Raw genomic sequence first — 26,927 nt, forward strand, 5'->3', positions numbered from 1 at the left:
TAGTGATATTTAAAACATGAAGTAGATTCAGCAGTATGTTTCTGACTTTCCCAGGTTAGAAGACCAAATTTAGAGGCAGATTTGCTCAATTTTCACAATCACTACAACCCAGAGAGCAGAGGACTTCCTATCCAATACCCAACTGCACATCCTTCTATCTTATAGTGCCTTCCCTCAAAGAGAATTTAATTAGTAAACCCACATTTACGACCAGAATTTGGTATTGTGTATACTCTGCTTAGAATAATCTCCAGTGTCCACCTTCCACAAACTCAACTCTTTCCATCTGTTCTCAGCTTACAAGTCACCTCCAAAGAGAAACTCTGTCTAACTGCCCTGATTTGAGTGTCCACAATCTGGACCCCAGAAATGCCAAAGGTCATATCAAGATATGAATATGACCTACAAGTCTGGAGACAGACACAGGCACAGGGGCAGAGGAGAGAGAAAGTTGTTGAATGACGTGAAGTCATTTTGTAGAAATTTCTCCTAATCAACAGACGTGTAAAATTTTTTTTTAATTTTCTTATGTTTATTTGTTAGAGAGAGACAGAGCATGAGCGGGGGAGGGGCAGAGAGAGAGGGAGACACAGAATCCAAAGCAAGCTCCAGGCTCTGAACTGTCAACACAGAGCCCGATGTGGGGCTTGAACTCATGAACCGTGAGATCATGACCTGAACTGATGTTGGACGCTTAAATGACCGAACCACCCAGGTGTCCCAGACATGTAAAATTTTTAAAGGATTTGTTGGTTTTCTTTGTTTACCTGTATTTTCTAATTATTATGTTAAAAAAATTGATTACTCATCAAAATAAGTACTTTTTTAAAAAGGACAAATGGTGGGTGGGCGCCTGGGTGACTCAGTTGATTAAACATTGGACTCTTGATTTCAGCTCAGCTCATAATCTCACAGTTTGTGGGATTGAGCCCCACTTTGGGCTCTGTGCTGGCAGCACTGCTTGGGAATCTCTCTCTCTCTCTCTCTCTCTCTCTCTCTCAAAAGAAAAGGACAAATGGTTGCACAATAATGTGAATATACATAGTATTACTGAACCATATACTTGAAATGGTTAAGGTGGTTAATTTTATGTTTCTTACCACAATTTAAAAAAAAAGAGAAAAAAATTGAAAACTTCTTTCCCACTATGGTGCTACCCAAGAAATACATCCTAAGGGACACACTGTTGAAATAAAGTTCATGACTTATCACATGTGCCAAGGACCCTAAAGTCAATGTTCAGAGTAATTTGAAGAAATTTTCAACCCTTCCAGGGAGCTGGCAATGAAATAAGAAAGGAAATGTCTTTGGATTCCTGAGGAAAAGGTGGACCTTCCAAACTCTTCTCTTACACATATTCTTCACTTTAGTCCACTGACATAGGTATATTTGTCCTAAGTAGTAAAGAACACCAAAAATTACCTTTACTTTTGATTTTGCTCTCTTCCTCAGGTTCATTGAGTGGATGACTATAATATCATATCATCCCTAGTCATGTTCCAAGAAGAGTATTGTGCCCCTGTTGATTTTGTTGAGCAGAGCCTCAATTCCAATTCTGGATTAATTACTTTCAGACTTTACAGACTTTTATTGTGAGAATTAAAAATGAAAACAAGTAAACACACAAAAAAAGCAACTTCTATCACCTTTATGCAACAATTTACTCAGGTTTTTCTGTTACTAACAAATAAAGCTAACTCTTGTTGTTATCGTTCTTAAGGCACTTTGAAGGCAGAAACCATACCTTTTTCCTCTCTGTATCCCCAGAAAAGAAAAGAAAAAAGTAACGGCAGTCACAATATAACCCCTATGCCAAATCATGGCACAAGGAATGATCAACTAGAACAGCATTATTGTGGGGGCGGCTGGGTGGCTCAGTCAGTTAAGCATCTGACTTCAGCTCAGGTCATGATCTCACGGTTCATGGCTTTGAGCCCCGCATCGGGTTCTCTGCTGACAGCTGGGAGCCTGGAGCCTGCTTTGGATTCTGTGTCTCCCTCTCTCTCTGCCCCTCTCCCACTTGTGCTCTCTCTCTCTCTCTCTCTCTCTCAAAAATAAGTAAAATGTTAAAAAAAAAAAGAATGGCATTATTGTGTACACAACAGCCATGATTCATTCAAAGACATACTCCTCATACCTAGCAATTAGAACTTTTCTAGACATCTTTTTGGTTGTCATCTACTGACAATTTCTTCTTTGTCAATACACAGCACCAAGTTTACTCCTTGTGCATCCAACCTACCTTATTATGTACATTCCCCATGATGTCCCAGAATTTTGGCAAGGCAAAGAAAGCAGGAATGAGAAATTAGTCACATAGCATGATTACAACAGTGGGGAAGCTGTATCTAGATTGGGGGAATGGCAGGAATTGCAGCTTTTACTGCAAAATATGACATAACATAATGCCAAAAATGTGAACAATTTATAAAAACAAACATTTCTTGGGATGCCTGCATGGCTCGGTTGGTTGAGCATCCCCCTTCAACTCAGATCATGATCTTATACTTTGTGGGTTCAAACCCTGCATCAGGCTTGCTACTATCAGAGCAGAGCCTGCTTTGGATCCTCAGTAACCCCCTCTCTCTCTCTGCCCCTCCCCCACTCATTCTCTCTCTCTCTCTCTCTCTCTCTCTCTCTCTCTCAGAAATAGGCATAAATAAATAAATAAATACATAAATAAATACATAAATAAATAAATAAAATATTTCTTGTTCAGGTAACTCAAATTAGCTGTATAAGTTATCCTCCAGGGTTAGGTTCAACATTATTTCTTGTATCCTTTTTACTTGTGACTTGAAGGGGCAGTTCTTTCTGGGAGCCTGCTGTCCCCATTGTGGAGTGCAAATAGTGCACAACAGGGCTGGTGTGAATCTATAATATCTTTTAAAAACTCTGCCCAGGAGTGACACACTGTCTCTTCTGCCCATGTTTAATTTGCAAAGAAAGTCCCACGGTAAAGCTCATCATAAATAGTGCAGTGGGAAGAGTGAATGCATGTTGAATAATCAAATCTACTACATGGGGGACTGGCCTTAGCCAGCACTAGTTACAGTTAATGATATAAGCATGCTATTAATCGTAACCAATCCATATTTTAGCTAATCAGGAAACCTATAAAGTAGCAAGTCTGGATGCAGCCTTGTTTATATCAAATGAATGGTAATGTCTCTGACTAAAGACAAGGGTATCATACATGTTTCTTTAACATCATTAAAGATGGACACTAAAATAGAAGACAAGAGCAGGGGGTTGGAGGTCAACCTATGCTGGCTTCAGGTTGTTGGTAAAGATACTTACAAGCTATGAATGAATTGAGAGGATAACGGAATCATTGAAACATGTGCCCCTGGACTGGATATACAAATAACATAGTGATTCTAATGGCATTTAACATTTAGTATATCATGCTAATGATAACTATAACCTACACTGAGAACTGACCCGAGGAAGAACTTGGCCTTTGAAAAATTGCAGTCTCAAAAATCCCATTTTACAGTTGGATCAAAAGTAATTAAATACCTTGGAATAAATTTAACCAAAGAAGTGAAGGACCTATATTCTGAAAACTATAAAACATTGTTGAAAGAAATTGAAGACAACACAAACAAATGGAAATGGAAATACATTCCATGCTCATGGATTGGAAGAACATATATTGTTAAAATGTCTATACTACCCAAAGCAGTCTACACATTTAATTCAATCCCTATCAAGATACCAATAACATTTCTCACAGAACTAGAACAAACAATTCCTAATTTGTATGGAACCACGAAAGACCCCAAATAGCCAAAACAATCTTGAAAAAAAAAAAGAAAAACAAAGCTGGAGTATCACAGTTCCAGATTTCAGGTTATTTCGCAGAGCTGTAGTAATCAAAACAGTATAGTACTGGCACAAAAATAGACATATAGATCAATGGAACAGAATAGAGTCCAGAAATAAACCACCATTATATGGTCAATTCATCTTGGACAAAGGAGGCAAGAATATGCAATAGGAACAAGTCTCTTCAACAAATAGTGTTGGGAAAATTGGAAAGCTACATGCAAAAGAATGAAGCTGGACCACTTTTTTAAATTTACACAAAAATAAATTCAAAATGGATTAAGACCTAAATGTGAGACCTGAAACCATAAAAATCCTAGAAGAGAGCACAGACAGTAATTTCTCTAACACCAGCTGTAACATTTTTCTAGATAATGAGTCCTGAGGCAAGGGAAAAAAATGCAAAAATAAACTATTGGGACTTTATCAAAATAAGAAGCTTCCGCACAGCAAAGAAAACAACCAAGAAAACTATGACAACCTACTGATGGGAGAAGATATTTGCAAAAGACATATCTGATAAAGGGTTAGTATCCAAAATACATAAAGAACTGATACAACTCAACACCCAAAGAAACAAATAATCCAATTAAAAAGTGGGCAGAAGACATAAGCAGACATTTCTCAAAAAAAAAAAAAAAAAAAAAAGACCTACAGATGGCAAACAGACACATGAAAAGATGCTAAACATCACTCACTATCAGAGAAATACAAATCACAATCACAATGCAATATCACCTCACAGCTGTCAGAATGGCTAAAGTCAAAAATTCAAGAAACAGCAAGTGCTTGCAAAGATGTGGAGAAAAAGAAACCCTCTTGCACTGTTGGCGGGAATGCAAACTGGTGCAGCCACTGTGGAAGACAGTATGGAGATTCCTCAAAAAATTAAAATTAGAACTACCATATGGTCCAGTAATCACACTGCTAGGTATTTACCCAAAGAATACAAAAACACTAACTCAAAAGGATATATGTACCCCTATGTTTCCTGCAGCCTTATTTACAATAGCCAAACTGAAGGAGCACATGTGTCCATCTAGAGATGAAAGGATAAAGAAGAGGTGGTATAGACATACAATGCAATATTATTCAGCCATAAAAAATAATGGCATCTTGTCATTTGCAACAACATGAATGGAGGTAGAGTATAATGCTAAGCAAAATAAGCCAGTCAGAGAAAGACAAATACCATAGGAACTGAAGAACTGAATTCCTCACTTAAAAAGCTACGTAACTCATGATTGGAAAATGTTTGCAGAGAATGGCTTTGGTGCTTTTCACTACAAATCATGTTTTGTATCCACTACTCACATACACTGGTGCTGGAGCCCTTAAGATGTGATCTCATATGTGGCCTCTGTACTGACACCTTTTCATCATGATGCATAATCAGCAGTAGGAAAATTCCTGCAAGCCGTTATTACTACACTGTGACAGGTAGAAAAGAATTAACTATTTATGAGAGTAATTGTAAACCAAAATATATACATATCCCACTAGACCTAAACTAAATGTATCTTAACCTCAACTGTCCTTAGCAATAGCCAAAAATTCCATAGCCAATTTAATGTTATATGACACAGGAAAATGGAACCAAGAGGAGCTGAAGTGCAAAGACGTAGCAGTATACATGATTGCAGGCTATATAACCTTTTTTTCTTTTTAGTTTTTTAAAAAGTAATCTCTCGGGGCGCCTGGGTGGCGCAGTCGGTTAAGCGTCCGACTTCAGCCAGGTCACGATCTCGCGGTCCGTGGGTTCGAGCCCCGCGTCAGGCTCTGGGCTGATGGCTCGGAGCCTGGAGCCTGTTTCCGATTCTGTGTCTCCCTCTCTCTGACCCTCCCCCGTTCATGCTCTGTCTCTCTCTGTCCCAAAAATAAATAAAAAAGAAAACGTTGAAAAAAAAATTTAAAAAAAAAAAAAGTAATCTCTCCACCCAGAATGGGGCTCAAACTCACAACCCCAAGATCAAGAGTTACATGTTCTACTGACTGAGCCAGCCAGGCAACCCCATAACCTTCTTTTTAAAAATATAACAACTTTATTGGGATATAAATCACATAAACATAATTCACAAACTCACAAGGTACAACTCAATGGTTTTTAGCATATGCATAGAGTTGTTGCAACCATCACTATAATTATAGAAATTTTCATCACTCAAAAAAGAAACCCAGTATGCATTAGCAGTATTTCTGCTCAATCCCCAGACCCTAGGTAACAAATTAATCTGCTTTCAGTCTCTATGGATTTACCTTCTTTGGACATTTCATATTAATAGAATTTAAAAGGTCTTGTGACTGGCTTCATTTCTTAAGGGTATATACTTGGGGGCAGAATTGCTGGGTCATATGGTAACTCTTATGTTTAAACTTTTGAGAAACTACCAAACTGTTTTCCAAAGTGGCTGTACCATTTTACATCCCCACCAGCAGTGTAGGGGGGTTCTGATTTCTCCATCCTTGACAGCACTTTTTATTAGCTGTCATTTTGTTCACACCAATCTTTGTGGGTGTGAAATGGTGTCTCATGGTGATTTTGATTTACATTTCCCCCTTGAGTAATGATTTTGAGCATATTTTTGTGTGCATTAGCATTTATACATCTTCTTTGGAATACTGTCTAGTCCTTATATATTCTAGATGAAAGTATCAAAGGATATTTGGAAGATGCAAATGGAGACAATGCAGTTATTCTCAGCAGTTGTGGCCTCATACACAGTGGTAGTCAGATAGGATGTTTCGGCAGACCTGTCCAGGATCACATTGACACCAGAGGCTCAGCTATTCAGACTTCTCCACAAACTACAGCTCTTTACCCTCACCAATGCTTCAGGCTTGAGTGGTTAGTAATTATAACTTTATCCTCCCCCAATTCTCCTCTTTCCAGACTTTCAGACCCCAGCATCCCTTTGTCCTTAAAGTTAGTCCTCATTCACGTAATTCCTACATAAAACATATTCTCTCTGTAATGCTTGATGGTGGCTCTGTTTTCCTGACTGAATCCAGACTGATCACCCAACATTGTATTAGGATAAAATTCCAATAGGATGATTGCAACATTTAAAGTGTTCACCATCCCGTGCCCCTACACTGATCACGCAGTATGAACATTGGACAAAGCCAGATAAGTCATTTGGTTAGAATATGGTGCCTATAAAGCCATGGGTCTAGTAATATTTATGTAACTCATTTTTATTTCACAGAGAAGTAAAGCTCCACAGTAAGATCATTCTATGTATTTTAATCCTCATTAGACATTTTACAAGAGGGTATGAATTATGAAGAGAGAAATTAAGCAAAGAAGTAATAATAACACATAAATTTATACATTATTATAAATTTTGTATCCTGAAAACTTAACCAGAAGGAGCATATATTTAAATACCAAGTTGAGAAAAATGCCTTTGTTATTTAATTGCTGATTAAAATAACAGCAGAGGAGATGGAGAGAGGGAGACAGAGGATCTGAAGCAGGCTCCACTCTGATAGCCTGATGCAGGGCTTGAACCCACAAACCATGGGGTCATGACCTGAGCTGAAGTCAGATGCTCAACCAACTGAACCACCCAGGTGCCCCAAAAGAGGTACTAATTTTTATTTATTTATTTTTTTAATTTTTCTTAATGTTTTTATTTATTTTTGAGACAGAGAGACACAGAGCATGAGCAGGGGAGGGGCACAGAGAGAGGGAGACACAGAATCTGAAGGAGGCTCCAGGCTCTGAGCTGGCAACACAGAGCCTGACGCGGGGCTCAAACTCATGGAGTGTGAGATCATGACCTGAACTGAAGTCGGATGCTTAACCGACTGAGCCACCCAGGCACCCCTCGAGGTACTAATTTTTAAGTGCTAATAATGACCATAATGATGTGAAAAGACTTTTATACAGATTATCTCCTTTAATTTTCACAAATCATTATGAATTGGGTATTTATAAAGCCACTAAGAAGATAGTGAAATACTGCATAGAGAATTTGTGAAGCTGATGAGTAGCTGTATAGGTTTGCATACTCAGTGTGCCAGCAGCTCTCTTGTGTTTTTTTCTCCACATTTCCTAATTTGACAAGAGCTGGAAATGAAGTAGATTAGATGCCCTTCTTACTCCTCATTTTGACTTCCAAATCATTCATTCTCTTTCTTTCTTTTTTTTCAAATTTTAATGTTTATTTATTTTTGAGAGAGACAGACAGAGTGTGAGTGGGGGAAGGGCAGAGAGAGAGGGAGACACAGAATCTGAAGCAGGTTCCAGGCTCTGAGCTGTCAGCACAGAGCCCCAGGCAGGGCTCAAACCCATGAACCGCAAGATCATGACCTCAGTCGAAATCAGTTACTTAACCAACTGAGTCACCCAAGTGCCTCCATTCTCTTTCTTAAGCCCCTTAATCCTCTCCACCCAAAGAACACAAAACAACAAACAGTAAGAACAAAGCTCCTCTCCGCTCCTCTCAAGACTTCCTCTATGTTGCTTCATCAAATGATCAATTTTATGGCTTCTTTTCTATTATATACTCTGTTTTTCTCTATTTCACCAGACTGTCTTATTAAGTTTTCTTTCTGGAATCACTCTGCTTCTCAATCGCCAAATAGCGTGGCTCTTCTGTTTGAAACCTTCTTTTTCTTTAATCTGGTCCTCCATTTCCATGGCTGGAGTAAATCAATAAAAATAATCCATGAATTTATATTTCCAGCTCTAACTTTACGTATGTGTTTCAAGCGCATAAACTCAATTCCCTATTTGACATCCCCTTATCTTGTCCTGTAATTATTGTAAGCCTAACATATCCAGACTAAAACTTTTGGTTGTTTTCTGTGGTCCTAAATGTAATCCTTCCAGTCTTCTCCAGCTCGGTGAATTATGAATGACTACTTTAATCCATCTTTGATTCCTATTTTTCTGTCAGGCCTCGAATTCAGCCCAACAGGAACTCCTGTGATCTCTAAATATGACACATATCTAGAGTCAGACAGAATCGCTATTTCTCATCCACTGATACATGTCCATATCACCACTCACCTAGGATACCATACTAAGCTCTGAACTTGCCAACTATGTTCAGTCTTACTCTCCTAGATCTAATCCAGTCCTAGGTTTTTCGTTGTTTAAAAAAATTAATCAAAATTTCACATACATAAGGAATAATAACCAAATTATAATATTATGGATAATTTTCAAAAAGTAGACATATCTTTGTACAATTATGTAAGTCAAGGACTAGGATTTTACAAATACACCCAGAAGCTTAGTCATAGCACTTTCCAAATTTCCATCCCTCCCTTTTCCCACAAAGAAACTATAGAAAGCAATTTCTGACCCTGGCTTTCAATGTTCCTGCCTCATATTATTCACACTCTTGTGCAGTGCCTCTGCCTTGAGTGTGAGCTGAACCTGGTGAATTGCTTCTAATGAATAGATTATCCTAAACATGAGATGTAACTTCCATGACTAAGTAACAAAAGATTGATTTCCATCTTGATAGCACTTTCTCTTGTTACCTCTCGCTTTCTCTCTGCCCCATTCTCTTTTTATTCTCTCTCCCTCCTCCCACCTCTCTCATTTTCTCTTTCTTGGCCTACTCCCATGGATGAAGCAAGTTACCATGGTAGAGAGGCCCAGTGGTAATGAATTAAAGATGGCCTTCAGACAACAACCTTCAAGGAGTTGAGGCCTTTAGTCTAGCAACTCATAATGAAATGAACCCTGCCAAAAACCACATCAATGATCTTGCGAAGTGGATCCTTTTCCAGTTGTGCCTTGAGATGACTCCCATCCCCAGTCAACACTGTAATTACAGACTGTAGGAGACACTGAAGCAGAGGATGCAGCTAAACCATAGCCAGATTACTGTGACCTACAGAAGCTTTGAGATTATAAATATTGTTATTGCAAGCTGCTAAATTTGGGAGAACTTTGTTATGCAATAACAGATTACTAACACAGAAACTTTTATCTAAATTCTAACAACATAACAAACTGAGGGTTGATGGGGGGTGGGAGGGAGGGGAGGGTGGGTGATGGGTATTGAGGAGGGCACCTTTTGGGATGAGCACTGGGTGTTGTATGGAAACCAATTTGACAATAAATTTCATATATTAAAAAAAAAATTCTAACAACATAGATTGCTATTGTCTCATTTTTGTCTTTATATAAATTGAATTATATAGATGATTCACCTCATTTTGGCTTCTTTTGCTCAACAGTATATTTTTAAATTCATACACATTGTTAGATTCAGTAACAATATTTCTTCATATAACCAGGAGTGAAATTATTTGGTCATAAAGTATGTGCTCATTTTATGGTAGACAATATCAGTTTTTCAATGTGATTGTCCAAATTTATACAGTCATAAGTAATGTGTAAAATTCCCAGTATTCTGTGTTCTCATCATAGTTAGTAATGCTAGAGTTATAAAATTTTGTCATTCTGGTAAGTAAATAGTTATAATTTCAGGTTTAATTTTTTCTTTAAATCTTTTCTTTATTTCATGGCTATTGCCTTTTGCATATCTTCCTATTCAATATTCTTACCTATATTTTTAATGGGTTGTCTGTCCTTTTTTTTTCCTTCTTGATTTGGAGACTGCTTTATATACCCTATATCCTATAAATTTTTCTGTTACTATTTTAGTTTGCTTTTTATTTCTCTTAGTGGTGTCTTTGAATGAACATGACTTTTTAATATTAATATAGTTAAATTTATCAATTATTTGTTTGCAAGTTATTGATTTATTTATCCTATTTCCTGAACCAAAGGACATGAAAATAATCTTTGACTTATTCTAAACATTTTATTATTTTGTCTTCCATGTTTATCCTATTTTCTGAACTGACGGACATCAAAATAATGTCTTTGACTTTCTTCTAAACACTTTATGCTTTACATTGGGATTTACAATCCACATAGAATCAACTTTTATAATGTCAGAAGGTAAGAATCAAGTTTTTTTTCACACGTACGTAACATAGACTTAGCAGCATTTATTGAGAAGACTATCGTTTTGCTATAGTTGTCATGAATCAATTTTCCTTACGTGTATGAAACTAAGAATTGTAGCAAATCTATAGATAAATATGTGAATAAATGACACTCAAAAAATATCTCTCCAATTCATCATTACACGTCCCACAATTTGTTAGTCTTTTAAAATCTTTCGGTAATATTTTATATTTCAGAGCATATACTCTTTGTACATTTTGTTAGATTTATTCCTGAATCTTTTAAAATAACTTTTTGAAGCATAAGTATACATATTAAATATATAAATAGACATATTAAATGTATGTACATGTAATATAAATTATTAAATATAAATATAAATAGTTTAAAAATTAATAAAATTAAACCAAGAAGGCAAAAGACTTATATGCTGAAAGCTATAAAATTTGGCTGAAAGAAATTAAAGAAGACACAAATACATGAAAAGACATCCCATGTTTCCAGATTACAGGACTTAATATTGTTAAAATGTTCATTCTATGCTACACAATCTACAGATTCAATGCAATTCCTATTAAAATCCCAGTAACATTTTTTTGCAGAAACATAAAACGCATCCTAAAATTCATATAGACTTTCAAGGGACTCTGGATAGTCCCATCAGTCTTGAAAAAGAAGAATAAAGTTGGAAGCCTCACACTTCCTGACTTCAAAACATATTACAAAGCTACAGGTAATAAAAACAGTCAGGTACTGGCATAAAGATAGCCAAATAGACAGTTCAGAAATAAACCCTCACATATGTGCTCAAATGATCTTTAACAAGCTTATTGAGACCACACAATGGGGAGAGAGCAGTATCTTCAATAAATGGTGTTAGAAAAACTGAACATCCACATATAAAAGAATGAATTCAGATTCTTAAAACATATAAAAATTAATTCAAAGTATATTAGAGTACTAAACATAAAATATAAGACTTTTACAAGAAAACATAGGGTAAACCTTCATGACGTTGGATTTGGCAATGATTTCTTGGAAATTACACCAAAGCACGGAAACAAAAGCGAAAACAGACAAGCAGAACTACATCAAACTTTAAAACTCTTGTGCATTAAAGAAAACAACCATCAGAGTGAAAAAGCAACCTACAGAATGGGAGAAAATGTCTGAAAATCATATATCTGATAGGGAACAAATATCCAGAATATGTAAAGACCTACAATTCACAGCAACAAAAAACAACTCAGTCTAAAAAAATGATCAAAGGAATTGAATAGACATTTCATCAAAGAATAGACAAATAACCAAAAAGCATATGAGAAGGTGTTCAATATCACTAATCATTAGAGAAATGCAAATAAAAAATATGAGATATTATCTCACATATATTAGGATGACCACTATCAAAAAAAATAGAAAATAGCAAATATTGGTGAGAATATGGAGAAATTGGAATTCCTGTGTAATGTGAGTGGAAATAAAAAATGATGCAGTTGCTATGGAAAACTGTAAGATGGCCCCTCAGAAAAATAAAAAATAGAGTTACTATATGGTCCAGAAATTTTACTACTGAGTATCTATATCTAAAAGCACTGAAAGCAAGATCTTGAAGAGATATTTGCATACCCACATTTATTACAACATTATTCACAATAATCAAGAGGTAGAAACAACCCATATGTCCTTATAGACAGATGAGTGGATAAAGAAAATGTTGTGTACATATAGAATGGAATGTTACTCAGTCTTAAAAATGAAATCTGTCACATGCCACAGCAAGGACTAACTATGAAAGCATTAAGAGAAATAATAAGTTACAAAAGACAAATACTTTATTATTTCATTTATATGAGGTATCTAAGGTAGTCAAACTCATAAGCACAGAAAGTAGAATGGTGGTTGTTAAGGGGTGGAGTGAGAGAAGAATGGGAAGTACATATGCTCTCTCTCTCTCGCTTTCTCTCTCTCTCTCTCTCTCCACCCCTACCCCCCTACACACACACACTGCAAGTTGTTTTTCTAACTTGCTGGTCTTGCCTCCTATTGTATATGAGACTCAGGGACCCCAACTGAATAAATGAATTCCTGCTGTTGAGTACCCTAAAATGTTCTGCATGGAATTCTCCATGTGAAAAGCAGCTAATATAAAAACATTTCAGACCTGTAATTCTGGATAACAATTGAAACCATTAAGCATATATACATAAATTTTTAATGTAATAATTCTATCGTGCAAATTAATTTGAGGTGTATCTTTTAGAGTAAGTATTCTAGAGACCACAACTCCAAGTGCACTGGAAAGCAAGGAAATACAGCTTCTTCATACCCAGTGTTTAAAAGAAGAAATCCCGGGGCGCCTGGGTGGCTCAGTCGGTTAGACGTCCGACTTCAGCCCAGGTCACGATCTCACGGTCCGTGAGTTCGAGCCCCGCGTCGGGCTCTGGGCTGATGGCTCAGAGTCTGGAGCCTGCTTCTGATTCTGTGTCTCCCTCTCTCTCTGCCCCTCCCCTGTTCATGCTCTGTCTCTCTCTGTCTCAAAAATAAATAAACGTTAAAAAAATAAATAAAATAAAAAAAATAAATAAAAGAAGAAGTCCCTCGAAAAATTCTCAAGTCTGACATTAAAATAAAAAAAAAATGCACAAAAACGGTACACAACTCATTTTACTACACAGGAAGGAGCTTTTTCTTAACATCTGGCCTGTTTCTGAGAAACTAAGAGCCTGTTCCTGCTTTCATTTTCAACCGACATGTGTTCAGTAAAAATAGGTTCAAGTTGTCTTTAACTGAGACAAGAAATTCCTTACTAATAAGAAAAAGTAGAGAAGAACCAGACTTTTAATTTATAAAAGAACTAATCAGACTGTCATATTTAGCGCGGATATGGGAGAGACATACATCACCAGAGTCTTCTAGTCCACTTTTGCAGGTACAGAGCCATGAATGAACTTAATTTGACCTTCCCCTTTTAATACACTGACTTATCATTCAAGGAAATCTCAACTGTCAGTCTTGTGGCCCAGTGAACTGCCATTTAAAAACATCTTTAAATTCCAGTTAGTTAACATATGGTATAATATTAGTTTCACGTGTACAAATAAAAAATTAAAATAAAGAATTCCAGATATATAAAAACTGAGAATTTTTTTTTACATGTTTATTTATTTTGGAGTGGGGAGGGTCAGAGACAGAGAGGGAGACAGAGGATCTGAAGCAGGCTCTATGCTGATAGTAGAAAGCCCACAAGCCATACAAGGCTCAAACCCACAAAATATGAGATCATGACCTAAGCTGAAGTTGGATGCTTAACTGACTGAGCCACCCAGGTACCCCAAAACAGAATTTTTTGCTAGCAGACCCATCTCATGAGAAATAGTAAAAGAAATTCTTCAGACTGAAAGTGAACCCAGATAATAAATGCATGCATATAAAAAGAGAAAGAAAACTAGTAAATTATGTAATTATAAGACAGTATAAATACATATTTGTTTCCTTATCTTAACTGATTTTTAAAATAAGTAAATAAATAAATAAAATAAAAAATATCTTTAACCTGTATTAACTGGTCTGTAAAATGCAGATAATAATGTCTACCTCATAAGCATGTACTGAGGGTAAATTCAATTTAGTTAGTAACACCTGTAAGGAATTAGCACAATGTCTACCATACAGCAGGCACCAGATGCATTTTACTTATTATAATATGAACTTAAGCTTCAATGCCTCAACAAAGCTTATATACTGTGAGATAACAATGTGATAAAAATAATTATATAAATATATGTTCTTTTTCAATAGTAATAAGTTTTTTTTTTCACGTGTATTTATTCTGAGAGAGAGAGCATGCAAGAAGGGGAGGGACAGAGAGAGAGGGGGAGACACAGAATCTGATGCAGGCTCCAGGCTCTGAGCTGTCAGCATGGAACCCAACACCGGGCTGGAACTCACAAGCTGTGAGATCATGACTTGAGTCAAAGTTGGATGCTCAATCAACTGAGCCACCCAGGTTCCCCAGTATTAATACAAAATTGTCTATTAAAACAGCACAGTATTTTCTACCTCTCAGCGTAGGTCAGATTTTAAACAGCATGATTCCACCTGTTCAGGACGATGTGAAAGTACAGGTGCTTTTATATGCACTTGGAGAGTAGGAGAGTGCAAACATTTCCAGAAGCAAATTTTATAGTATGTCTCAAAAGTCTCCAAAAAGAACATAACCTTTAACCAACATGTTCACTTTCCCAATTTGATCCACTTAATCACGAATACTTACTAAAGGCCTATCATGTGTCATGCATTGTTTTTGAGGGATTCAAAAGTCAAAAAGAAACAGAAATCTCTGCCTTCGTGGAAGTAACATTTTAGTAGGCAATAAAAACATAAACTATCCAGAATATCAGATGACAGTTTCTATGCAGGAAAGTGAAGCAGGAATAGGGGAGAACAAGTGCTGGCAATTTGAAGAAGAGCAATTTTATATAAGGGATCAGAAACAGCACCGATGAAGTGACATTTCAGTGAGGATCGAAAACTGTAAGGGAGAAGGTCATTGGATATCTAGGGAAACAGCATAAGTTGCAGGGGAAACAGCAAGTGCAAAGGCCCTAGGGAAGGAGCATGACCAGCATGTTTCAGAGAGGCCAGGAGAGGGAAGTTATAGGGAAGAAACCCCAATCCTATAGCCCCTGTAATCTCTTGTGAGAACACGGCTTTTACATTACTAAAGCAAGATGCTAACCACCTGAGATGAGTTCAGGCCTTCTCTGAACTGTCCACTACAGCCAGAGCTGGAATTGGAAGTGAGATTGAGAGGATTCAAGTTAGCGCACCAGAAACATCTAAAATGGTCCACCCCTTGCATCATTCTGATCACTGTGCCCTATATTAAATGCAATCCATCATTGTATCTTCAAATTGGTGAGTAGCTACAATTCTATAAAGGACTTAATACACATGACTTGGTATATGCCACAGACTTTAACTCCTACAACTTGTCACAGGTCATAGTTGATGTTCATCATCTCCCTCCTCCACCATCCATTCTAGATTTTCCTTGTCATAAACAAAAGCAGGCATCCCACTTAAAAAAAAATTTTTTTAACGTTTATTTATTTTTGAGACAGAGAGAGACAGAGCATGAACAGGGGAGGGTCAGAGAGAGGGAGACACAGAATCTGAAACAGGCTCCAGGCTCTGAGCTGTCAGCACAGAGCCTGACGCATGGCTCGAACTCACAGACCACGAGATCACGACCTGAGCCGAAGTCGGCCGCTTAACCGACTGAGCCACCCAGGCGCCCCAAGCATCCCACTTTAGCTTTTCAACCGTGTGCCTAAAATACTCCTTCTACAAAACCAGACTAACCCAAAGAGAAAATATAACTGGAAAGATACTTAAAGGTTTGATAACTTCAGGTACTAGAAGGTCAGCATATCATCTGATGAAAAAGGTAATGAGCTCCTATGGGGACAGCACATTCTACTTATTAATGTTTATAAAAAGTGCACGCAGCCCTAAGCGTGCCTGGCTGGCTCAGTTAGCCATGCATGTGACTTTTGGTCTCAGGGTTGTGAGTTTGAGCCCCATATTGGGTGAAAAATTACTTAAAAATAAAATCTTTTTTTAAAAAAGAGTGCATGCAGCCCTTTGTCTTTGTTTTTTGTATGGCTGCATTGGCATATGACAAACTCACAGTAATGTCCACAAATACTGTCCCATGGCAAGTTACAATCACCCAGACCATATTTCACATTGTTGAATAAAGTCACCGATAAGAAGGGGTGCTTGGGTGGCTCAGTCGGTTAAGGGTCCAACTCCAGATGAGGTCATGATCTCATGGTTTGTGAGTTTGAACCCTGCATCGGGCTCTGTGCTGACAGCTCAGAGCCCGGAGCCTGCTTCAGATTCTTTGTCCCTCTCTCTGCTCCTCCCTGCTTGCACTCTGTCTCTTGCTCTCTGAAAAAAAAAAAAAAAAAAAAAAAAATTAAAAAAAATTTAAAGGTACAGATAAGTTATTGCAATTGGAAAAAACCCACAACTTTCTCATGGTTTTCTGTAATAACTTAAATACACAATATTGCCAATTGATCAGTATTTGTTGAAATCATGGAAAACGTATAGTAATGGAGTAACATTTGGACTCTACTTAACACTTGACTTTATGTTTTCCTTATATTTTGACTAATTCATTATAATCTGGGACACAGATATGATATTTTGTTGTTGTTGTTGTTGTTTTTAATTTTAGCATTTTTCCAAGTAGCCATGCAAAAGTGGCTTAAGTCTAGCAAATAGTTTGATGATTCCCATGACATTTTCATTATTGGAAGAACATCATTTTTCATCATGATGTTCAGTAGAGCAAACCTCATTTTAAAATATAATAATCGCAGGGGCACCTGGGTGGTTCAGTCAGGTAAGCATCCGACTTCAGCTCAGGTCATGATCTTGTGGTCCATGAGTTTTAGCCCTGCATCTGGCTCTGGGCTGACAGCTCAGCGCCTGAAGCCTGTTTTGGATCCTGTGTCTCCCTTTCTCTCTGTGCCCCTCCCCCAGTGGTGCTCTCTCTCTGCCTCTCAAAAATGAATAAACGTTAAAAAAATTTCTTTAAGCATGTTATAATTGCAGTGTTCCTGGTTGACTCAGTCGATTGAGTGTCTGACTCTTGATTTCAGCTCAGGTCATGATCACAGGGTCATGGGATCAAGCCCCATGTCAGGCTTCATGCTGAACATGGAGGCTGCTTAGGATTCTCTCTCTCCCTCTGCCCCTGTCCCCTGCTGACGCTGTATCTCCCACTCTCTCTCTAAAATAAAAAAAATTGAGTGCCCAGGTGGCTCATTTGGTTAAGCATCCAACTCTTGATTTTGGCTCAGGTCATGATCTCATGGTTTGTGAGTTCAAGCCTTGCATCTGATCTGAGCTCCCAGTGTGGTGCCTGGTTGGAATTCTTTCTCTCTTCTTGCTTTGCCCCTCCCCTGCTCGCTCTCTCTCTCTCTCTCGCTCTCTCTGTTTCTCAAAATAAATAAATAAATAAGTAAACATTTTTTAAAATAAATAAATTAAATTAAATTAAAAATTTTTAATGTAATAATTGCAGCAATCCCTTCAAAATAATGGTCAAGTTTTCTTCAAGACATTAGTAAATACTTTTATATTTTACTTACATTGAATTCAAGTAAATTCAAGGTTTTTTATGCTCTGTGGAGTCTTCAACGAATTTTGAAGATTCTTTTTTTTCACTCACTTTGAAAACTACATGTCATATGTAACATCTGTACTGTTGTAAACATTTCACTAACTGAACAATATATACAAACTTTTAGTTCTGGAATAGACTAGCTAGGATCTCATAATAGTTTGAACAACTCTTACAATTTGAATATTGTTTATTAGGTCAGAGACAAATGCAGACCTGAGTAGTCCCAACAGAATGACTCCAATCCCTCACCGTAAAAGCTTAAAGAATGGCACCAAAGGATATCACAAGTCTTGATTCAAACTTCCATCATTTCATGATAAAGTGGATAGACATATGGAAAAAAGACATTAACTACTCATTTGGACACCTGAATGGCTCAGTCAGTTAAGCATCCAACTCTTGGTTTCATCTCAGGTCATGATCTCACAGTTCATGGGTTTGAGCCCTGTGGGTTCAGGCTCTGCACTGACAGCTTGGAGCCTGCTTGAGGTTCTCTCTCCCTTCTCTCTCTCTCTGCCCCTACCCCGCTTGCACTCTCTCTCTAAATAAATAAACTTAAAAATTTTTTTTAAGTTTACATATTCAAATTGGCAAAAGTGTGGGGTTTCTTGCATAGTTGGGGTCATTTTATACTTAGTCACATAATATCCATTGAACTTCTACTCTATGCCAAGTCCTATTGTAAGTGCTGTGAATACATTAGTTAACTGCTTTTATGAATTTGAATTTCAGGTATCATAAGGGGGAAAAATCAAGGTGATGTGAAGGAGATTTGCAAAGGATTCACAGGAGACCAACAGAATAAAAAGGGATCTTACCAAGATCAAGGGTAAGAAAGTTTCAGATCTGTAAAGTTGTGCCTCAAGGATCAAGGCAGGAAGGAACTGGGTGTGTCCCAGCAACAGAAAGTCCAAGCTAACTCATTTTTCAAAGCAAATTTCAAAAAGGAAAAAGAAAAGAGAGTATTCAGTTCTATTTGTTAAGTTTCTCACACTGGCTTCCGGGTATAGAGATCTGGGATCAGCAGAAAACCTAATCAATCTCTCCCTTTCTCCTCATTTCCCTATTCCTTCCTTTCAGAAGCAATGTGAAAGAGGAGAAAAAGCAGAGAATTTAAAGGTAAAATGAGTTTAGGGGCACCAGGGTGGCTCAGTCAGTTGAGCATCCAACTCTTGATTTCAGCTCAGGTCATGATCCCAGATTGTGAGACCAAGCCCCATCTTGGCCTCCATGCTGAGCATACAGCCTGCTTAGGATTCTCTTTTTCTCTTTCTCTCTCCCTCTGCCCCTCTCCCAGCTTGAATTCTCTAAAACAAAACAAAACAAAAGGTAAAAAGAGCTTAAAATTTGATTCCCACCCCTGTGACTTGCTCAATGATATGGACTGGCATACTTACCCTCCCTCAAGCCTCCTTGTTTTCACTGTAAGATGAAGACATTGTTGCTTATTTTGCATTATTGTAATCAAAAATGAATTAGACTTGAAACACACATAGTTCTTTGCAAACAATCAAGAAATAAACCCATTACTTCTTTTGCTATTCACTCAGAAAGCCTAGAAAGGCAGTGTAGTGAAGTAGCTTCACAAGAGTGTTTGGGATCAAGAATGATTCAGTTCAGATTACTTATATATACTACTGTGATTTGGGTTAAGACATTCAACTTTTCTGTTCCTGTTTCTATAAAAACATGGGGAAATGTTTAGCATATGATATGTTATAAAACCCACATAAAGCAGTCAGCATAGAGCCTCAAACATGTGTGCAATTCTTGGAGCCCCTTCCTGACTGTGCACTGGGTATTAGTGCCAGGTGCTGGGTGTTTGTGACTGTGTGTGTGGCATATTCTTCTCCTCACTTGCTGTATGTATAAAGCCAGGTCCACTGTATGTTCATCACGTGAGGAAATTAGACCTAAAAATTCACATGATGCTTCCTCATTCTAGGTTTCTCAACCTGAACCCCAACTCTGAGCTCCATTTCATTGTATTTGCATATCTGATAGACATTCTTTAAAATCAGCGAGCGTTCTCTGAAATCTCTTTCAAAAAAATGTGAAGGTTCTGGTTGAGAAATTGTGTTAAACCCATATACCCTCCCACTAGCACAGCCTCCAGAAATTCCTTTTATGGTCTTTGAATAATTGTTTTGTGTCCCAATGCTTTCAGTTTCAGATAAAGTCTGTTACAGTGGTTTCTTTGCTTCTAGTTTGTCTTTAAAGGAAATCTGGAAAGTCCAATGACATTACACAAGTAAAACAAAAGATCCATGATCCAGTGAGAGAGGGAGAAGTAACAGAAACCGCTCCACCTAACTGAAGAGGAAAAAATAAAAGGTAAGATCTCCACTTCATTATCAAAGCAGCTTTTTCTTCAGCTTTAAAGGAGCTCTGTTCCAGGAAATGGGGCTCATGACAAGGTTGGGGCAGGGATGGGAAAGGATTTTATAAAGGTCAGTTTTCTTAAAAAGTGACCAGCCTAAGGGCACCTGGGTGCCTCAGCTGGTTGAACATCCGACTTCAGCTCAGGTCATGATCTCACAATTCATTAGTTTCAGCCCCACATCGGGCTCTCTGCTGTCAGCACAGAGCCTGCTTTGGATCCTCTGTCCCCCTCTGTCTCTGTCCCTCCCCCTGCACTCTCTCTCAAAAATAAATACACATTAAAAAAAAAAAAGTGATCAGCATCAAGACGGGCTGCAGTTGAGCCTGCTGTGGGATACTAGGTCGGATAATGAAATACTGGGGTCATCAGATGGTAGCATGTTCCTACCTGTTACTACTGTGCTTGTGTGAAATTAGGCACCAGCAGACATGGGGATAAATGAAGTTTGAAGTGCATTAGGATTGTCTTTCTTTTTGCTGACTTTGTCTGTGTTGACTGGGGACACAAATTCCCATTATCTTTGATAGAACTTGCTCAGTACAGATCCGACTGCAGCTAAGAAACTGAAAGGCTGCAAATATGTTATATTCATGAGAAGGAAAGAATAGTAAATGAGGTGTGGTGTGGTGAACAGCCACGCGACACTGATTTTTTAATGTTTATTTATTTTGAGAGAGAGAGAGAGTGCATGAACAGGGGAGGGGCAGGGAGAAGGAGAGAGAGAATCCCAAGTAGGCTCTGAGATGCCAGTGAAGAGCCCAACACAGTGCGCAAACTCACGAAACCATGAGATCGTGAGCTGAGCCAAGATAGAGTCTTGAGCCACTGAGGTATCCCCACCTGATACTGTTAAAGACAGAGAAAGAAAAATCTGAAACCCAGAGCTAAAGGTGAAGATTTATGAAAACATCATTCTTTTTAATCACACTCTTGAACTTTGTCTCAAAGTGTATTTCTTCCTTCAGAAATAGTCCAGGTTCAGTAGATCCAATTACTTAGTGCCAACTTACTCCTTACCCCTTACAAGTAGAATCTGGAGCCCATTTGACTAGAAAGCTTCCTTTTTAAAGAATCTACCGTGATGCATCACTAAGGGCTACATCTTTGTTTGCCTTGACCTCTCTGTGCTCTCAATCAGTTCCAATCTTGCCTTCTGGAAACTCCTGCCCTGAATTCCTTGGCTTGGCACAAACTTTATTTATCTTGCCTGACAACTCTCTCTCCTTTCCAGTTTCATTTTCCCTTCATCTCTCATCCCTCTTCCCCACTGTCTATTCTCCTCTTCCTGCTTCTCCTTCTCTACAAAATGGAAGAGCAGAACAAAACAGAAAACCTAGAAATGTATGCTGAAAATACAAATATTTTCCTTGAACAACTTGCCCTTTACCTCTCCTGATCTGCCTCCTGATTTTTTTTTTTTTTTTTAGTTTCAGGTGTACAGTATAATGATTCAACAATTCTATACATTACTCAGTGCTCATCACAATAAGTACACTCTTAATCCCCTCACCTGTTTCACCCCAAACCCTACCCACCTTGCCTCCAGCAGCTTCCAATTTCTTTTCTATATTTAAGAGTCTGGGTGGGGTTTTTCTGCATTTTTTTCCCCTCTTTTTTGCTTTGTTTGCTTTGTTCCTTAAATTAATTTCATATATGAGTGAAATCATATGGTATTTGTCTTTCTCTAACTGACTTATTTCAGTTAGGATTATACCCTCTATATCCACCCATGTTGTTGAAAATAGCAAGATCTCATTCTTTTTTATGGCTGAGTAGTATTACATTGTGTATATACACCATTTCCTCTTTATCCATTCATCTATAGATGGACGTTTGGATTGCTTCCATAGTTTGGCTATTGTAAATAATGATGCAGTAAACAAAAGGATGCATATATCTTTTCAAATTACTGTTTTTGTTTTATTTGGGTAAATACCCAGTAGTGCAATTACTGGATCACATGGTAGTTCTATTTTTGAGGAACCTCCATACTGTTTTCCAGAGTGACTGTACCAGTTTGTATTCCACCCCCCAGCAGTTCGCCAGAATCCTTTTCTCCACATCCTCGGCAACTTTCTTGAGTTTTTTATTTTGGACATTCTGATAGGTATAAGATGATACTCATTGTGATTTTGATTTGCATGTCTCTGATGAGTAGTAATGTCAAGCATCTTTTAATGTGTCTATTGACCATCTGTATGTCTTCTTTGGAAAAATGTCTATTCACGTCTTCTGCCCATTTTTAATTGGATTATTGGTTTTTGGGTGTTGAGTTGTATAAGTTCTTTATAGATTTTGGATATTAACCCCTTATCAAATATATCATTTGCAAATATCTTCTCCAATTCAGTAGATTGTCTTTTTGTTTTGTTGATGGTTTCCTTTTCTGTGCAAAAGCTTCTTATTTTAATGGAGTCTCAATAGTTTATCTTTGCTTATGTTTCACTTGCCTCAGGAGACATATCCAGAAAACTGTTTCTATAGCTGATGTCAAAGAAATTACTGCCTGTGTTTACTCCTAGGAATTTTGTGGTTTCATGTCTCATATTAAAGTCTTTAATCCATTTTGATTTTATTTTTGTATATGGCTAAGAAAATGGTCCAATTTCATTATTTTGCATAGAGCTGTCCAGTTTTCCAACACCATTTGTTGAAGAGACTGTCTTTTTCCTATTGTTGTATATTCTTACTTCCTTTATTGTAGGTCATTTGACCATAAAAGCATGAATTTATTTCTGGACTCTCTATTCTATACTATTGATCTATGTGTCTCTTTTTGTGCCAGTACCATACTGTTTTGATTACTACAGCTTTTTTGTATATCTTGAATTCTGAGATTGTGATACCTCCAGTTTTGTTCTTCTTTTTCAAAATTGCTTTGGCTATTTGTAGTTCCATACAAATTTTAGGATTGTTTGTTCTACTTCTATGAAAAAGGCTATTGGTGTTTTGATAGAAATTGCACTGGGGTGCCTGGAAGTCTCAGTCAGTTGAGCGACTGACCAGCTCAGGTCATGATCTCATGGTCTGTGAGTTCAAACCCCAAGTCGGGCTCTGTGCTGACAGCTCGGTGCCTGGAGCCTGCTTCATATTCTGTGTCTCCCTCTCTCTCTGCACTTCCCCTGCTCTCACTCTATCTCTCTCTCAAAAATAAATATTTAAAAAATAAAAAATAAAAAAATTGCATTAACTCTGTAGATTTCTTTAGGTAGTATGGACATTTTAACACTACTCATTCTCCCAATCAGTGAGCACAAAGTATCTTTCCATTTGTTTGTCTCACTGAGATCCTCCACTCTTTTCTCAAGTCCAGTAAATATCTTTATGATCATTACTTTGAATTCTCTGTCAGGCATATTTCTTATCTCCATTTCATTTAGCTCTTGTACTGTGATTTTTGTCTTGTTCTTTCATCTGGAACATATTCCTCTGTTTCTTCATTTTGTATAACATTCTGCACTTGTTTCTGTGTGTTAGGAAAGTTAGCTATGTCTCCTGATCTTGAAAATAGTGGCCTTATGAAGAAGAGGTTTTATAGTGTCCTCTAGTGCAATGTCCCCCCTTCACCAGAACATGGCACTTTCAGGGGTGTCTCGTATGTGTGTTGTGTTAGTTTATTTTTGTGGCTGAGCCATGTTTGCCTTCAGTGAATTGTCTGAAATGGCCCTCTTTCCCTATTATGAGCAGGGTTTGGTCTCTGTGCTCTTACAGGGCCAGTCTGGGGCAGCCTTGGGCTTGTAGCTAGGTCAAACCAGATGCCTGCTCTCAACCCATTTGCCAGAACTGTGGTCACACTGAACTGCATGGTGCTCTTCCTGCATTGTTCCCTTAGATGCTTTCATTGGTGGACAAAGCCTACAGTTAGACCCCAGTCTGATCCCAGTCTGTCTTTCAGGGTTGCAGGTAACCCAAACTACAGGGCTCTTCCTTTGTGCTGCCCCTTGTGAGGTTGGTTGGTAGAGCTAGCAGTCTGATCGGATGTCTGCCCCAGCCCACCATTGAGCCTGCAGTTAAATTGGTGTGTGTGCTTTTCTTCCCCCTCCCAGTCAATGTGGAGTGGTGCTGGCCACTGTTGGTGCTGCTTGAAGGACGAGACCTGGCCAGAGCATTTTGAAGGAACTTCTCTTGAGTGGGGTGTGTTGGATGGAGGGGATCTGCAGGAGAACAGGGCACATGGTGTTAGCAAACTAGATGATGTGTGGTCGTGCTAGTTCCCACAGGTGTCCATGTAGCTAATCTGGGGTTAGGAGAGAGAAATGGCACCTACCAGTTATTTAGTTCTTGGAGAAGTCTCCTAAAGATCCCTGCCCCTACTGCACACATTCTGAGATTAGTAAATAAATCTCCTCATACACCCGAGGTGCCTCTCAAATTACTGCTTCTATGCTGTATCTCAGTGGGATTGTTTGTTCTGCTGGATCTATAGGGGTAGGGACTCAGTTTTCTATTACCCTCCATGCTCTCTAATATTTTTCTTAAGATGTTAAGCCCTACTGATGGTAAAAACCTGAAAGTTTAAGCCCTCTGATTTTCAAAGCCAAATGTAATGGGGACTTTAATTCCCCACTACATGTGCAGGTACCCCATGTCTCAAGTGCCCAGTGTGGGGTCTGCTCCTCTCCCTTCTCTGTACTTAGGGTATCCACAAGCAGTTAGTCTTGCAGATTAGCTTAGTTTCCAACCAGACTTCACCTTTGCTACTGTTTTTGATGTGGCCTCCTCTCTACGATTAACCGTAGACAGTCTGTTCTGCCAGTCTTTGGTTCATTTTCTGGGTTAATTACACTGGTGTGGCTGTTATTTAGGTGGGACAAGGTGAGCTTAGGATCCTCCTACTCTGCCATCTTCCCAGGGTCCTCTGACTTCTGACCTTTTAATCCTTATTTCATAGTCTTTTGTTCCCTTATCACATATATATAAACATGATTTTTAGCCATGGTAAGTATTTCCAGTAGTGCACTTGTACCCCCATGTAGCTGGAGGCTAACTTACTGTGAAGTTAATGAAGTTTAAAGGCCCCTTGCTTATAAAAGCCCATGCCAAGGCTTTCGAAGGGTCCCTGGTCATGTGTTCCAGATGGTCATATGTTTTTATAAAATTTGCAAAAGTAAGTTATATTGGTTTCACTTTTGGAATGGCAATTTGAGAAGTTCTGTGGACCCTCATTCTAGCAAAACAAGCATATCTATCAGGGGAGAAACACATTTAAAATCTATGGGAACTGTTCAAAGGGCATGCATGAAATAATGTACAAAAGTATTCATAGTAAGAATTAATGAATAAATAAATCAACATTGAATTTTTACATATAACCGGAATGTAAAATAAATACCTCTAAATTCTATTCTATTTTCCATTTAACATTTACTCTAAATTTTTTTAAGTTTTTCTATTATATTGAGAGAGAGCATGCACACATGCATATGTGCATGTGAGCAGGGGAGAGGCAGAGAGAGAGAGGAAGAGAGAGAATGCCAAGCAGGCTCTGTGCTATAAGCGTGGCCCAATGCAGGGCTCAATCCCACAAACTGTGAGATCATTACCTGAGCCAAAATCAAAGAGGTGGATTCTTAACCAACTAAGCCACACAAGCACCCCTGCTTTACTCTAAATTTTAAATTTTTTAAAACATTTATTCATTTTTGAGAGACAGAGAGAGATGGAATGTGAATCAGGGAGGCGCAGAGAGAGGAGACACAAAATATGAAGCAGGCTCCAGGCTCTGAACTGTCAGCACAGAGCCCGATGCGGGGCTTGAAATCACGGACCACAAGATCATGACCTGAGCTGAAGTCGGACGCTTAGCCGACTGAACCACCCAGGCACCCCTCTAAATTTTTTAATGAGAATACAAAAGGAAAGTTTTCCATGGTGAATTTAATGACCGATTTTGTTCATGAGAGTGGCTGAACATTCATAAGATATGGTCATACCAATATTTTTTCAATGGACTACTTTGATAATACTTCTGTAACTTTCTAAAATGATACAGATCTTACCCTCATCTATCTCAATGTTGACACAAAACTTATGTCCATGTTGTGGAAACTGAGGACTCCAGCTTCTGAATGTAAAATAACCTGGTGAGGTTCTTGATCTAATTGGACTGGAAATTTTATTTCATCCCATCTCTTCCCTTGCAGACCAGGGAACACTCTGAACATGGCCTCAGAGATCCACATGCCGGCCCCAGTGTGCCTCATTGAGAACACTGAAGGGCAACTGGTGGCTAATCAGGAAGCTTTGGAGATCCTGTCAGGCACCAAGAATCCTCTCGTGGTGGTGGCTATTGTGGGCCTCTACCGCACAGGCAAATCCTACCTGATGAACAAGCTGGCTGGGAAGAACAAGGGTGAGTGGCACCAAAAAGCTCCTCGGAGTCCCTTCTGTCCACTGACACTGCCTGCATTGAACGTGGTGATGCAAGGACAGAAAGTTAGAGAACGTGGAGGAATATTGAAAGTTATCTTTTAATCCACGATTATGCTCTTATCTTCACTATAATCTGAAAGAGGCAGTTCATCACTCTTCCCACTTTGCCTTAGTTTCCTCTTTTAAAAGCATAAATT

The 26,927-nt window shown here is 38.2% G+C and overlaps 1 protein-coding gene across 3 annotated transcripts in view; it reads left to right on the forward strand.

Moving 5' to 3' along the window:
* LOC125912429 (guanylate-binding protein 1-like) overlaps positions 1 to 26,927 on the forward strand; it is a 182,199-nt gene that overhangs the window by 141,477 nt on the left and 13,795 nt on the right. Inside the window, exons 1-2 of one of the 3 annotated variants that reach the window (XM_049616835.1) lie at positions 20,130 to 20,309; positions 26,502 to 26,710. The exons of the other annotated variants lie outside the window; for them this stretch is intronic. Of the exons in view, the coding sequence (XP_049472792.1) occupies positions 26,521 to 26,710 (190 nt within the window). The 5' untranslated portion in view covers positions 20,130 to 20,309; positions 26,502 to 26,520. Of the gene's footprint in view, positions 1 to 20,129; positions 20,310 to 26,501; positions 26,711 to 26,927 lie in introns of those variants that run through there. 3 annotated transcript variants of the gene reach the window in all.

This window comes from Panthera uncia (assembly GCF_023721935.1).
Source record: "Panthera uncia isolate 11264 chromosome C1 unlocalized genomic scaffold, Puncia_PCG_1.0 HiC_scaffold_4, whole genome shotgun sequence".
In the NCBI taxonomy this organism is placed as follows: Eukaryota; Metazoa; Chordata; class Mammalia; order Carnivora; family Felidae; genus Panthera; species Panthera uncia.